Source organism: Procambarus clarkii, chromosome 45 (genome assembly GCF_040958095.1).
Source record: "Procambarus clarkii isolate CNS0578487 chromosome 45, FALCON_Pclarkii_2.0, whole genome shotgun sequence".
In the NCBI taxonomy this organism is placed as follows: Eukaryota; Metazoa; Arthropoda; class Malacostraca; order Decapoda; family Cambaridae; genus Procambarus; species Procambarus clarkii.
The window spans coordinates 3,916,392-3,932,418 of NC_091194.1; the positions used below are offsets into that span (position 1 = coordinate 3,916,392).

At 36.0% G+C, this 16,027-nt stretch overlaps 1 protein-coding gene across 3 annotated transcripts in view; it reads right to left on the reverse strand.

Moving 5' to 3' along the window:
* Window positions 1–628: 628 nt before the first annotated feature.
* The window catches only part of Mondo (MLX interacting protein mondo), a 109,987-nt gene continuing 94,588 nt past the window's right edge, over window positions 629–16,027 (reverse strand). For 2 of the 3 annotated variants that reach the window (XM_045761266.2, XM_045761267.2), the window contains 7 exons: window positions 11,721–12,021; window positions 11,236–11,555; window positions 9,857–9,972; window positions 9,108–9,258; window positions 8,452–8,579; window positions 7,439–7,692; window positions 629–6,653 (listed from right to left, as the gene is read on the reverse strand). In XM_045761266.2, the coding sequence (XP_045617222.2) occupies window positions 6,529–6,653; window positions 7,439–7,692; window positions 8,452–8,579; window positions 9,108–9,258; window positions 9,857–9,972; window positions 11,236–11,555; window positions 11,721–12,021 (1,395 nt within the window). In that variant the 3' untranslated portion in view covers window positions 629–6,528. The remainder of the gene's footprint in view (window positions 6,654–7,438; window positions 7,693–8,451; window positions 8,580–9,107; window positions 9,259–9,856; window positions 9,973–11,235; window positions 11,556–11,720; window positions 12,022–16,027) is intronic. The other variant, XM_045761268.2, reaches the window with a different exon arrangement.

Below are 16,027 nucleotides of genomic sequence, written 5' to 3' on the forward strand. Positions count from 1 at the left end.
TATATATATATATATACATATGTATATATATATATATATATATATATATATATATATATATATATATATATATATATATATATATATATATATATTACACAGTATTTATTTTTTCATTATTTATACAGTGTATGCATGTCAAGAAATTTTTTCTTTTACATTTCCTGATATAATTAGCAATGGCTGCTTCCAGATATCCCTGCAATCTCTTGGCACAACATAATTAAATATTTCATTACATACATCATAGCAAATATATACAGCAGATGAGAAAAAAAAGTTCAAGTTTGGGGAAATATTAACATCGAAAGAGAAACATTTCTTAACAGATGGCCTGTGAAGAATTTGTACTTGAAAATGATGGTACTAGCCACTCAAACTATGCATACCTTACATAAACATGTTGAAGAACCATCTTGTGAATGTCATATTCAATGACACTTTGCAAATAATGTATAGAATAACAAGAATCTACATATATCATGTTAAATAAAACTGGTAATTTACATATCTATACTCAATAAGCTGTCTCCAATGCTTTAAATGATTAAGGTACAAATAAATTGGCTCCAATACACAATGGTCATTCTGCATCTCCACACTTCAAAGAAGGAATTAACTAAAAAAAAAAAAAAAAAAAAGTAACATCATTCATAACAGGAAAATAATAACTATATGTTGACTGGTTGAATCTTGAGAGAAAGATTGCAGCCTTGCATAATTAGGTCAACCTAAGAAATTTCAAAGACCAAAATAGTACCTCAGAGTTTTCTGAATAAAGCAACCCCTCCTCCTGTTTAGATAAAACTTATAGCAACGATATGGACCATCACACATATATTGACGTAATGGCCAATTAGGAAGTAGTATTTAGAACTACTGAATTTGGAAAACCTAAAAAGTTTTTGTATTTATATTTCTAATAAAGCCTCATCTATCCTAACCATCCTAGGCTTAATTCACGTTATCCGAGTCCCAATATAGTACATATGTGCACTATACTAGGCCTCAGAATATTTAAGTTTGGTGTTGGCTTCATTTTTTCCAGACTCAATAAGGTGAATACTGGTAGTACCAAATTCTACCATCTAACTGTCCATTACGTCAACATATGCTTAATGGTTTACATAGTTACAACAAATACTAACTCATCAGGAAGATGGGTTGGAATAACGGTATGTGATTGGTACTAGTAACCCAATCAATCTACCTTTATACTGAAGCTTGCTAAATCTGAAGAATAATTAAATGATGAATCCCAGGAAAATATAGAGGAGAACAGAGTTGGATAAGTTGGAGATGAAAACAATAGGTTTCAAGATTTGTAAGGTTAAATTAGAGGCAATAAAATGAACACAGCCAAGGCCATTAATAAAAGTAAATGCCAGTGAACGATAATAAAGATGATAAATAAATTTATTGTTTTTAATTCTCAATTTTTGTAACACTATTCTTAAAGGTACTAGAGTCAACCAGTCTAATAATTAATCAAATGTATTAAGAATGTATTAAATAAAACTAATATGAAATAACAATCTCTTAATGCTTAAGAAATATAAGTACAATTTTTCAAATATAAAATTTTGAGGAATAATGAAGGACAGTGAACTACATCATATTAACAGTGTAAAAATACTCTGACAATTTCAAGTACACTGTATTGTACCTATACTGTATTAACAAAATACAAATATACTGTATAATATATAAAAATGATCACAGATCACAATGTTTATTTGTTTGTCTTTTAAATAAAACTATAACAAAATTACAATATTTACCGAGGCTCTGATTGCGATGCCTTGACGATCAACCTCTTTGAGCACTAATCCGCCACTGTTTGACTACACATTACCTACACAGGTAATTTTATTGTACCGTAAAGTCCATCACTACATATACTACGTGTTTATATGCGTAATTGCACTTGTATATACTGTATGTATGCATGTGTGTGTGTGTGTGTGCACGAGTGCTTGCATGTACATGCACGAATCCATTAGTATACATGTGCATAAGTAAAACGGGTTCATCTGTGTGTAAATGTCTAAGTGCATGCGTGTGTATATTTGAATGCCTTTGTGTTCACATTTATGAGGGCATGTATTTACATACATGCACCTGTGCAAGTATATGTATGAGTATATGCATATGTACTCACCTAATTGCCTAATTGTACTACTGTGTTGTACACAGTAGTATATGTGTACATGTATGAGTGTATGTATGTGGTGAACATGCATTAATGTGCATATACAGCATATGAGTATGTTTGAACATGAGTGTATGTTTGTACAAACATAGAATTGTATATTTAAACATACATGAGTACATTTAAGGATCCTGGTAGTATAATTGAGTTCATTCTCGACTCACAATTTGGAATTTCGGGTTCGAATCCCATAAGGGACAGAAATGGTTGGGCACGTTTTCTATCACCTAAAGCCCCAGTTCGCGTAGCAGTAAAGGTGTTATTCAGCCTGTTGTGGGGTTACATCCTGGGAAGGGTCAGTAGTTCGACCTTGAGGGGACCTCCATATAAGCCTAACATGCTTATATAATAATAAATTATAATACACTGCCTGCCTGTTCCCTGACAAAATGAGTCATTATTATTATTATAAAGTGCATATACAGGACTGTGTATGTGTTTACATGCAAGAATGTGGATATAAATGAGAATGTGTGTGTGCACCTGCCTTTACAACAAAATTTGTTAAACAAAACATCAAATGCTGTAAGAATGTATGCTACACCTGCAGGGATCTCCCTGTATTAAGGGATTGGTCGAGTCCTCTGGGCCCATGGAGTATGACCCGAGTCCTATTCACTTAAAAGTACAGGCCTTTAGAAAATTAAAAATATAATTACCATTTGCCAATATTAGATTATAGCAAATGCTTATAAAAATTTTAAGTTAAAATTTATAAAAACAAACAAAATAATTGTAACAATATGTTTAGAGAATATGATTCCCTCGCCCAATTCTCCATAGCCCACTATATCCCCCCTGAGCAACAATGTTGCTGTAATACTGAATCAGCATTGATAACACACACTCAACCATATTTTGCCCGATGGGGTACTTTAGTTATCTAATATTCTAAGGGGTACTTCATTACCAATGATACATTGTAGAATAAGGTAACAACATTACATTATGATAAGAAGAATGATAGGGTTACAAACAAGGTAAGGACTGTATACACGTCTAAATAACATGACAACTTGCTGTAGGGGAAAAGTCTTTGGTTCACTGGTACAGTATTGCTAAATATTGTGTTCCTGGCATACAATTTCTTCTGGGCTTTCAAGTTTAAATAAAATTGAATGTGACATAACGAGTGACTTGATAAAATAAAGTTACTTTACTCTTTACACAACCACTTTAATCCAATATATTATCTATAGTATGAATAAATTATTATTACACAACATGAAATATATGTAGTAACTAGGTGTGCTAGGTTACATATTATAGAGGAATTTACTTTTTGAAATGGTTCAAGGAGATCCCTACACTGTGCAAGCACTGTGTGTACAGATGGGCCTTAATGTTTCTCATTTATACACCCCTATGGCAATCACCTCAGTGTAATTATGATATTACTATTACACATTTTACTTTTTTGTGTGTAATACAATTGTTGACATGTACAGGTGACAGTTATAGAGATATAGTTATTGTTAGTCTAATTCTCAACACCAATTTGTTATTGGCTAAAGAAAAAACTAATATACGGAGCATAGACAAATTTCACATTGACTATACTGAATTTACAAAGAAATATAGAAATTTATTTCACATTTGTTATTGTTTAAAACAAAAAAGTAATTGTAAATAACTGGTTATTGACATTCTTTCACACAATCTATAATCAGTTGTTACCAATATAGTGCATTCTCTATATCCACATTTTACAAAATGCAATTGCAGTGTCATTTAATAGGCAAGTATGTACTGAATGGTAGTGCAGTATATCAATCTATATACTGTTCTTGTGTATAAATTAAAAGTTTCACAATAAAATTTAGGAATTTGGCAATGACCTTTTTATAAATAACTTGAATATTCATTAAGCTAGAGTGGAAAACTCCTGCATGCAGAAAAATCCTTGAGATTGTCAAGGTCACTCTTATCAGGTAGATGAGGAAACACGACTAATCTAAGCAGGAGTCACATGATTGATTTGCAAAAAATAACATTTTTGCATTTTATTCAAATATCTTAACAATTATCTTTACAGCCTAATACAACAAATTCTTAAAAGCATTTTCGTTTACATATTTTGTCACGTGTTTTCCTATTAATTTAAAACTCACTCGATCAATTTTGTCTTTAAAAATGACAGGCTAAACGTGAGAAAATACTGAAGCTTTGCGACGGGATTGAACCAGCATCCCTGAACTCCTCAGACACATGCACTATTATCTTATAGCTACATCACATTCTTGTGATTTCACTGTGTAGGCTAAACATATTAATTCATTACTTATGCTTCTTTGACCATATGGATGGATCTTATAACAAAAATGATGAGTTTCTAACTGTACCAGAAATGTCTCTAGCCTGAGGTTATGTATTATGCATGTGATTAGATGTCGAATTTAATACTTTGCTCATCTCTATGCATTTTACACTCTGAAGAACGAAGATGGTTGCAATATCCATGCACGAGTACTAAGGCCAGCAGGAACCATAAAAAACACCAAGACGATTTAATAACATTAAATCAGCAAGATTTAGGCCAGCTTGCCTTCGGCAACTCACAAAAGTTCTTCCTCATATCAGTAAGTTTCACCTGTAAGTCTGACCCTTTATGGAATGAAATGTTTCCTTCCAAATTTCAAATTTATACGAAAATAGTACTACATGTGCAGTATTGTATACTGTAATATATATGGCATATTATATATGGTAGTCAGCCTCTGTTATTTGCAAGTTCAGTATCCCTGATATTCACTACACAAAACACTGGTGCTGGATTTACAGCCATTGGTGCAATTGGTGCAATGTTTATGACAATTTTTTTTATTACATCACAGCACCTTTTAATTATCCTACAGCACCTGTGCAAATTTACTTTATACAGAATGTGTGTAGCTGGAAAAGTATTAGCACTTAGTAATACTAGTCACATACTGAATGGATTTTCTGGGAGTGACCTCTCAGTGGCCAACTGGTCCTCAGATGAAGTCCATTCCATCCAGCAGTCGACCCCAAAGACGAATTCATAAATTTTACCACACTGGTAATTTTCTCAAATATAAATTATTATTATTTCATATTACCATATTGTACATATTTAGGCACTGATTAGGTTAGGTGTTTAGATTCTTGGGTCTCTGTTTGGAGGACAGGCTGCAGTGGCTCCCTGGAGCAACCAAGAGGCCCACCACAAGATGTTTCATTACATTCAATTTTGCACTTACTGAGGTTCATGTATAACCTTAAAACTCTAATTCGATTGTCCTAAGGTTTTCCCAAGAATCCATCTCTTGCATAATAGAGGCTGACTCCTAAATATTTGTATGGCAGCATTTATTGTATATGGTGCATGTTTGACTTCAATATGGTACATGTTTGACTTCAATATGGTGCAATTTGGACTTAAAGCTGCTGTTTTTAAACTTGCAAATCAAACAGTAGATATTACTGTATGTCACCTAATCTTACAATTTATGCAACAAATTTAAAAATAATAATTCTATAGGGATTAGGAAGTAAAATTATAAAACAATTCTGAAAACAAAATTTGACAATTGGAACAGCATTAATTTTTAATAAGCAAATCAGAAATAAAAAATACGAACAGACAACTACATAACAATAAATATAATATAGAGCTTTGAGAGACCACGTACGATAAAAGAATATATACAACTTTGTAAGAGATGCACGCATGACCAAAATGTATGGTTAGAGAGTTTTAAAAAGAAGAAAGAAAATTACTAGAATTACCCTTAACATAGGAGACAGCATTAGTGACAGATACAAATTTAAGTTTTGATCTGTCTTGATATGATGAATAGATTTATAACAAAAATCATTTTATTCTGTACAATATAGAGTTCCTGCTAAACTTAAAAGGAAAGCTGCCAATTTTTGCAAAGGATCTAAAAATGTGTTAAAATGTGCAGAAATTTCTCATAGGAATTTACATTGGAAAAATAATGTTAAAAAGTTTCAAATACAAAAAATATAGATACTATCTTGGAAGAACAAATGCCTGACAGATTCTCCTGTACATCGGACAACTAAAGCAAATATCAGTTTTAACTTTGAAGTGTTTTCTAGTTAGAAATTCCATTCACAACTAATGCAAGATGAGATAACCTTTTCAGTTTATTAATTTTTTCAGATGTTTAAGACTTAAATTTTTTTACCTCAAACATAGTAGTATTATGCCAAATATTATATTTCACAAGACAGGCTTCCCTCTTCACCATTGGGTTCCAACACTAGGGGTCCATCTGTGATCTCCAAGGCTTGGCATATAGTTTACACAGTGAAACCTGGGCCCAGGATCACCGGTGATGGAACCTGTCTCCCTCCTGCTTAGTAACCCGACGATATACTTCCTCTGGGAGACTTTCAGGATCAGCCAGGACATTTGTGGTAGTACTTAGCTTGCGCATTGAGCTTGACACCACTGAAAAATAAATACAAAAAATAATTAATACTGTACATATATTCTACACATTCTTTGTGACAGGTGTACTGGCACTATTTGGTTTAACTCCCTTGGACCCCCCCTTACCCGAGTCAATTCAATGCTCAGTTCCTTGCACTCCCCTCTCAAGAAATGAAAGTTTGGAACAGGGTGGAGTAGGGGGGTCTCCTACCTATCTTGCAGTCACCTTGCAGTGATTTCAAGGATTAAGGTCCCCCCTTTTTATTTTACAGGAGTCCATCTTAGATGCCTGTCTCTGACCCTCCCAATGCCAGCTGTAAACAGTATTCATGCTTCTCCAGCCAGGATACAGGCTTAGAAGCTTTCAAGCATAATCCAATGTTTTAGCAGATGTCTATAAATGTCACTCCTCCAATTTTTTGAAGAGTGGATGCTAGTAGTCAAGCACAGCTAACCAGTTCTTGACTTAACATTATTGACTGGCTCTACATGTAATACAATGAATAATATTTGACATTAACCATAGCCCTCATGTTACAGGAGGAGAGAACAAGAGTATTGTCCAACAATACAATGTCCTCTATTTTCAATTATAATTTTTAAAAATATTATAAAGTACAGTGTTTACAATCACAACTAAAATAACTCCAACCAACAAAATAAGTCCTTAACATCATATGAAGCATTACAATAAAAGCCTTTCTGGCCTTGCAAATACTTAAAACTCTAATCATATTTCTTATTCAAAATATGTCAATGACATGAAAACAAAGATAAAATTTAGATTTGATAGTGGTACATACATGGTCGAAGGATGTTGAGAGAACACTGTTGATCGAGCCATGCAAGGGAGGAGCGACAAAGATCGTCTAAGCAACTGGTACTGACACTGCTGTTGTAAGACTCTAACAAAGGTTCTGTGATTAAAGAAAAAATCCAGAACTTCCAGTTTGCTAGTGTACGCTCACGAACATAACTGTTAAACATCTCCTTCAGCTTGCTGTAACGAGCATGTGTCATTGGAGCTCCTGTAGCTGGCAGCAAGGCTTGGGCATTACTGAAAGAAAATGAAGCTTACATAAATTTAATTATTGTATATATTTAGAACCAACATTTACAATATACAGAACTGTACATATTATTGCCTATACAGTACTACTGTATATTAAAGTACTCATGAAAAATCTAAACTTCCCTTTAATGGATCAATTAATTTTGGACCTTATATTTTTTATTTTATTGTATTTATTTTTTACTTTCAACCATTACGATCTATGATACCTTTTTTATATTCTGCCCAAAAATATTATGTTTTTACTAGTGCAAATGATAGAAGATACTTCTAAGTATATGTTGATGACAAAATCAACTTGAAAAGAAATTAGAGTAATTCCCTATACATAGTGGCTCAGTTGGACTCGACCCCAGTCGGTCAGGATTTTTCCATTTTCTGTCACTGTTTTGGAATTCTGAACAGGAAAGATCCATTTCCACTGCAAATTTGAGGGTTATTGCATTGTATTTAGTTTTCAGATGCCCTTAACCCTTACACTGCTCTAATTCCTATTTGCAATTGCCCCTTGTGCTCCAATCGCTGTATGTGATTTTCCCCATACGATTTCCTGATTTACCCGAGGGCTACTAACCCTAGTGGCCTCGACGAGGACAGGAAGCCGGCGGTTTGTCAAAGGTCCCCCCCAATTTGTTAACTGTTTTAAACATGTGCAGCTCATTGTAGTATTTTTAAATGGCTGAACCATTTAAAGGGGATATGAACATGGGGAAATAACAGTATGAAGAAGAAAAACTAAAATACCTTATCTCGCAACACAGAACTTCTATCTGCGATCGAAGTTTTTCTGCCTGTTCTGTTAGCTGTTGTCTCTCAGATTTCAGTTGCTGAATATAATCTGCTCCTTTCTGCAACATTACTGCTTTACTGATCTACGGGAAAACATTTTAAATATATTACACAAACTTTAATTACATTATTTTTCAATTACCCAAAATAAACCTTGTTGAATAATAAACTTGAAGAGATTATGCTTCTAAAAATATACTGAGTAAAATCTACTGTATTTACTTATGCAATTACCACATTAAACATCCATTAGCTTCATTTTTTTGTCTAACTTGTCCTCTCATCTAATACGTGGCATTTTTTACGGAATCAACTGATCCAATAAAAATGTGACGTATTAGTAAAAATTAAAGCACTGTAACAGTGACAATTTTTATGCATCGACCTTAATAGGTTAAGTGGGTTACTTGGGTTTATACATTTCTGGTTAGGCAAAATGATTGCATTTTTTATAGTGTCAAATCAAGAGAACAGGATGCTTTATCAGTGCAAAGCAAAATAATATATAGTAACATTTAGAATTTTAATGCCAGAATAGGCACAAATGAAACAATATTAAGCATCTAAATATTCCTTGATAATCAAGATTCTCAGATATGGGGGATGCTTACCTTGGCATTAGCATTTTGATTAATGGAAGGAATAAGCTGGTGCATAATGTCAAAGTTATTTTTCAAATTTGAGCGACGTTTCTGTTCTGCGTTTATGTGACAAACTCTGCGGTGCTCTTTATACTGAACTCGTTCTGAATCACTCTTGATTCTGGAAAAATATAGTCTTGTTTACTTACTCACATCAGAATAATCGCATTTATTCTACATGACATTTCATTTAATTTACATAATACTGTATATGAAATATATAATCTGATGTAGTGCTCATCACATTAACATGGAAAATTATAATAATGGGTAATTTAGGATTGAAGCTAACAAAACATTCATTTCACCCTTTTTGAATAATTGATAACTCAAATGATTGTTTTATTTTGTTTATTAACATACAGTAATTGGCAACTGAACACCACTGATATCCAAAAATTTAATGGGGAGAAAAGTTCCAATTCTAATGTTACACTGTTACCTTCTTTATGGGAAGATGGAGATAATCAGCAAATATAATTTCTTAAGAGCACGAGTAAATATTGAGGCCATACAATGGAATCGAACCCAAACCCCTAAGCAGTTAAAGGGTGGAAGTTCGATCCCATTACATGGCATCAATACATATTCACAGATTCATCACATTCTTGTGATCTCATTGTTCTTGATTGCATTCTACAAGATCAACCCTGCTTGAATACAAGCACTATATACATATAGTTTACAGTAATGTACTGTATTACAAGATTTCTACCTACCTAAATTGTTTATTAGGTGGTGAAGGGATATTCATCATAAGAGGGGAGGTAGGTTCTGCATGTGGTGGAGAATGCTTCATTATCCCCTGCGGTGAACATGGGCTCCACGAAGTAATCTGGTTTGAAATTAAACCACAATAAAGCTAAAATACTGCATGTAAATAGGACACATCATCAACATTTTTGTGCATTGGTAAAAAAAAGTTAGTGGTTCCAATAATGATGTCAAAAGCTTAAAAGATAATTTTATATAACATGTCCTAAAAACGTAATATATAACAAAAATCCCCAGGCTTTTCTGTGTGATGTGATACTGTTGTAATTATAGTACGGTACTGTATGAAAATTTTAATATAATAAATATAATCAATGTATGGTATAAAAGCCACTTTCATCTCATCTTTATCTTAAAGACATTGTTCTATATTCTTTGGTTTATGTAGAAAAACTGAAGTTGGGCAAATGCAATTCTAACACAAATGATGTGAAGCATCTGAATGAAATGTCATAATTTTGCTGATCAGGTGGCAGAAAATATATTATAAATACAAAATTTATGATAATTTTCACATTGTGTGACCAAGGAAACTTTGAGGTAAATTCTCCTAAGAATATGATGGTGGGATTCAAGACCTGAGAATAGTATACAAATTGTTCCACCTTGAATTATAAGATTATAAATGGTTGTGAAGCGATGGAAGACATGGATATATAAGACTCAAAATAGAATTCACACAATAAAACTAAGGTGAAACTATTTTTCAAATTTTAAGAACAAATATTGATATGTAATATATTTAATTTATTTGAAATTCTGTATACAAGTATAACCATACCCAAGTAGAGTATGGTTATGGAAGTTTGGATAGTTTTTTGTCCATATTTTGTACTCATTTGCAAAGAAGAAAATTTATAAAATTATTTGATTTTGAATTTTTTGTTACCCAGGGATAGGAGATGTGTACACTTCAATGGTTAATACAGTGGTCTATGTCCTCAGTTCACTATTGAGGGATGCAATTTCAATCCCCGGGCAGGACAGAAATGGTTGTGCTCGTTTCCTTTCACCTGATGCCACTGTTCACCTAGCAGTATATAGGTACCTGGGGTTAGGCATGTTATGGGTTGTGTTCTGGGAAAGGTTTGTAGTTGATCTGGGGGGACCTGGATAAGCCTAAGTTCAGGTTTCCCACCCCTGACAACAGGAATTATTATAAAAACTCCAGTAAATATACAGTAATGATAATGATATTCACAGATAGCATAAGAAGGAAAATTAAATTACTGTTCTAACAATGGAAATTTAAGTACTGTAAATATTATTAAATATTCCTGCTCATGATAAGGACTCATTAACAGTTAACCAGAAATATGCTTACCTGTGAGAAGGGCTGATTCTTGAGCGTTGATGGTGTGACAGCAGAGAGGGTGATAGGAGGCACAATTAAGGAAGCAGTTACTACTGGCTTCATGTTGTTATTACTGCTGATGCTACAGATGCTGCTGTTACTGCTGTTACAACTGCTACTTGCACTCTCATTACCTGTGATAACACCAGGTATCACCAGAGATGCTTTAATACTGTTGCAAGTGTTGACTGTCATGTTGCAGCTCCTCAAATTATTCAACTGATTGGCATTGGTGATACTAGCCAAGTGTTTGTCACTGGCTGATTGACAACTATTAACTGGATATGAGCCTAGAAAAGGATAATAATTTTGATAAATATTGTTTAAAATTAACCAGATAAACAGAATGAATCATTACACACCAAATTGTTGTTACTTTTTCGTAAAAGGAGAAAACGAGAAGATTTGAAAAGCAGTGCTGGACATATTAAGCTGCCTTTTGTTACATTACTAACCTGATGTAAGAAGTTGAGCAAGAAGTGCTGAGCCTGCAGATGAGTTAGCCGATTGTACTGAAGTTATTATAGGTGCGGACACTAAAGATGTGCTGGGACCCTGAACGGTGCCTGATGACAGAGCGGGAGCAAGTTGGGGAAGGGTTGTGACTGTAGCAGATGTGATAGCAATACTTGAATGTGGCAGGGAAGTCACTGGAGCCGAACCAATCACCTGGTGAGGCGCTAAGGATGGAGAACCCAGTAATCCACTGCTACAATTAATTCCACCAGAACTATGTGATCTTCGCCTCGGTAAAGACTGAAAAAAGAAAATTGCAGTGTTTTCAAATATTTCACACACTGAAAACTTTAATATCATAAAAATAAAAAAAATTAGACATTTTCAAAACATTCAAGAAAATGAATAAGTAATACTGGGTATATGAAATAAAACGAATAAACTCAACAAGGAAAAGAAACACAGTACTGTACAGTGAGAAAAGGCAAAAGATTAAGCACTTTGAAAAAACATATTACATAGAATGCAGTACTGCAGGCATATCAGAGGGCCATGGCTCTTTATTATCCTCCCAACAACTATACAAATACAAGAAATAGTGCCAGAACAAAAGTGACCATATTTAAAATACAATTAGACAAATTCCTGCAGAAAATACCAGATTAGCTCTTTTTGTTTTTTATTAGGGGGCTATTCATGCCTGTGCCACCTTTTGAGTGGCTTAATCTTTATCACTCAACTGATTTATAATGGATAAGTGGGTTTGTGGGCCACCCTAAGCAATAGCCTTGTAGATCAAGTTATCATGAGACAAACATGGCCCCAGGCTGGCCTTGAGGAGTAGACAAATTCTTGGAATCCACTCCATTTAACTATCAGAACTACAGAAAATTGTTGTGGTAGTATAATAAGTGCACATTCAATAGAAAGCAAAACCTTATCAAATTATCAAATAAAGCACATATCTTCCTGCATCATTATATTAAAGTCAACAGTCATCAGTCAGTGCCAGTCATCAGCTACTCCTAGCCAAACAAAACTATTGCCTGCCCAATTACTTGGAATGGACAGTACAGTGAGTGTCTCGATTCTAGCAGGTCAATGTTCAATCCCTGACGGTCTAAGTGGTGAAGTGGTGGGGCACCGTTCCATTCTTGTGTCCTCTCTTAAAATTGTCATCCTCGTATCCCTGACAAGTGCTATACTGTAATGCCATGTATTCTTTATATCTATTCTTTAAACTACCGGTATGTTAATTGTGATCTTGTGTTTTCATAAACCACTCAAAAGATACTGAACTGCTACTTGCAAAGTACATCATAATAAAGTCACTATAACCACTCATTAAGCTTAAACATTATACCAGTTATTACTCACTTTTTAAAAAATTCAAGAGGACTCCAAGTGAGTCAATAATTGCTTCAGTAGTCCTAGATCCTCACAACCAAAGACATCGCTACTCTGCAAACACCACAAAATGAGGACTACCCACAGGGAAGTCCAATTTGAGTAGTGTACAAGAGAGTTTACCCAATGCTCTGATAGTTACCTGTATTAGAGATTTCGATTTGCATAGGCAAGATGTCAGTCGTAATTGATCTGATGACTCAGCTTGCAGCAGTAGTTAAGAAAAGGTAACACCAATATAGTCACAGAGCTTCACTCTATTCATAATCGAGGATCCCAGGTTTGATTCTTAGGCAGGATAGAAATGGTTGGGCACATTTCTTTTCACCTAATGCTGCTGTTCACTTAGCAATAAATAGGTACCCAGGAGTTAGGCAACTGTTGTGAGGTGGCATCCTGGGAAGGGTCAGGCTTATTGTATCAAACAAAATCAGTTATCAATTACCCAGTATATGTTTACATCCTTCCTGAATCTGAACTTCTACAGCTCATAGCCATTCTACAGGTTCTGACCTGGTGTTATAGTCTGTGAGGGTCTCATGTTGGCCCCCCCATCTCTCATGTTGGCCCCCCATCTCTCATGTTGGCCCCCCCTCTCTCATGTTGGCCCCCCCTCTCTCATGTTGGCTCTCCTCTCTCTCATGTTGGCCCCCCATCTCTCACGTTGGCCCCCCCCCATCTCTCATGTTGGCCCCCCCATCTCTCATGTTGGCCCCCCATCTCTCACGTTGGCCCCCCCATCTCTCACGTTGGCCCCCCCATCTCTCACGTTGGCCCCCCCATCTCTCATGTTGGCCCCCCATCTCTCACGTTGGCCTCCCCATCTCTCATGTTGGCCCCCCCATCTCTCATGTTGGCCCCCCCATCTCTCATGTTGGCCCCCCCATCTCTCATGTTGGCCCCCCATCTCTCATGTTGGCCCCCCCATCTCTCATGTTGGCCCCCCCATCTCTCATGTTGGCCCCCCCCATCTCTCATGTTGGCCCCCCATCTCTCATGTTGGCCCCCCATCTCTCATGTTGGCCCCCCCATCTCTCATGTTGGCCCCCCCATCTCTCATGTTGGCCCCCCCATCTCTCATGTTGGCCCCCCTCTCTCTCATGTTGACCCCCATCTCTCATGTTGACCAACTCTCTATGTTGATCCCCCCTCTCTCTCTCACGTTTGACCCCTCCCCCCCTCTCTCAAGACCATGCCCAGATCTAAGGTTGTTGATAACACTTATCCACTTGAAGACGTCGCTCACATTATTTTCTTGTTCTCCGGCTCTCAAGGAAAAGTAGCCAGGGCTTCTATAACATCTTATAAATGGGGTGTAGTCTAAGTGGGATCTTACCAAGGTCAAATATAACTGGGGGACGATGATGTGGGAGGGTTAGAGATACACCCCCACACTTTTCCTGTGGTCAGTAATGGAAAGGTTACAAACACACCCATTACTGAACGGGGTGAGAATAGCTTGAGCTACCTCATCCCTTTGTGTGTATTTTACCTCAATAAACTTATTTCAATTTCAATTCAATTTCAACACACCCATACCCATCCTGTGCACGGTAATGGATGGTTACAGATACCCCATACCCATTCAGTATAATGGACGGTTACACATAACCCATACCCGATTAATCGATTGATTGATGAAGATTAAGCCACCCAAGAGGTGGCACGGGCATGAGTAGCCACGTAAGAACTGATACCCATCTTGTGCTCAGTAATAGAAGTTAGAGATACCCCATACGCACCATGGTCATTAATGGAAGGTTAGAGATACCCTATGCCCATCCGTATTGGTAATGCAAGGATTACAGGTACCCCATACCCATTCTGGTCTGTAATGGGTTACAGAGGTACCCCATACCCATTCCGTGTTAGTAGGAACGTTAAAAATTAAGTAAAGAACTGGACCAATTCTTTTAGCTAAAAAAATGGGTAATGGGTAGGTAAAACTTGTTAGAGAATGGTAGTGCGGCATTATACACTAAGGATAACATAACAGAGAACAAAGACAAGGTCAGTATTAACCCAAGGAAGGCGGAGGTATAATCACGTGGCTCACCGGCTGACCGCTCCTTGCCCCCAGCGCTACACCCCATCTTATCCCAACATCTACCCACCCGGTGACTCTTCCCACCCCTGGAGGCCCCGCGGCCTAGCCTCCTGCCGCACCCCCATCAACCTCCACCACTATTGGCCAGTTCATGCCAAACCTGCCGGCTGGTATTGCCGCCTGGCCTCGCACTTTATAACATGACTACACTATCTTCAAATTACACTTACAGTATATGATAAAGGATAAACTAAAACAGCAATATTAATACAAGATTTAGTAAAAAATTTAAAAACTCGTGAAATATATATATTTAATTACATTTCAGGACGAGTACGAAAGCATCATGTACATAAGCAAATACCATAACTATCGAGATGTAAATCTATATTGGTAAATGTGGTGCACTTTAATAAGTGGAGAATGTACAGTGTAAAGGTATCTAAATACTTTTGGGCACTACTTTGTCGCGAAAGATGTACGAGCATGGATTAATGGGGATCACAATAGACTATTTGTGTACATATTTTTTTGGTACTTGTCTCGTACATATTCATATTGTATATATACAAAAGAATAGGCGTGGACGACCCGGCAGGATCCCAGGGAAGAGTTGTTTTGTATATTTGCAGCACTTCGCATACATTGTCTCATTATATAATGGAATACGAAAAAATCGCGGAATTCAGAGATAACACCATCAATAGAATCCAAGAAATGTGTAAGCACTTCATTCATAATGATGTATCTGCCGGGAATCTTGGCGAGAAGTATCCAAAAATTGCTTACTGTAGGTGTAGCCTGTACATGACTAACGCTGCCGCCCAGTTGGGTGGGTGTAGAACACGACTA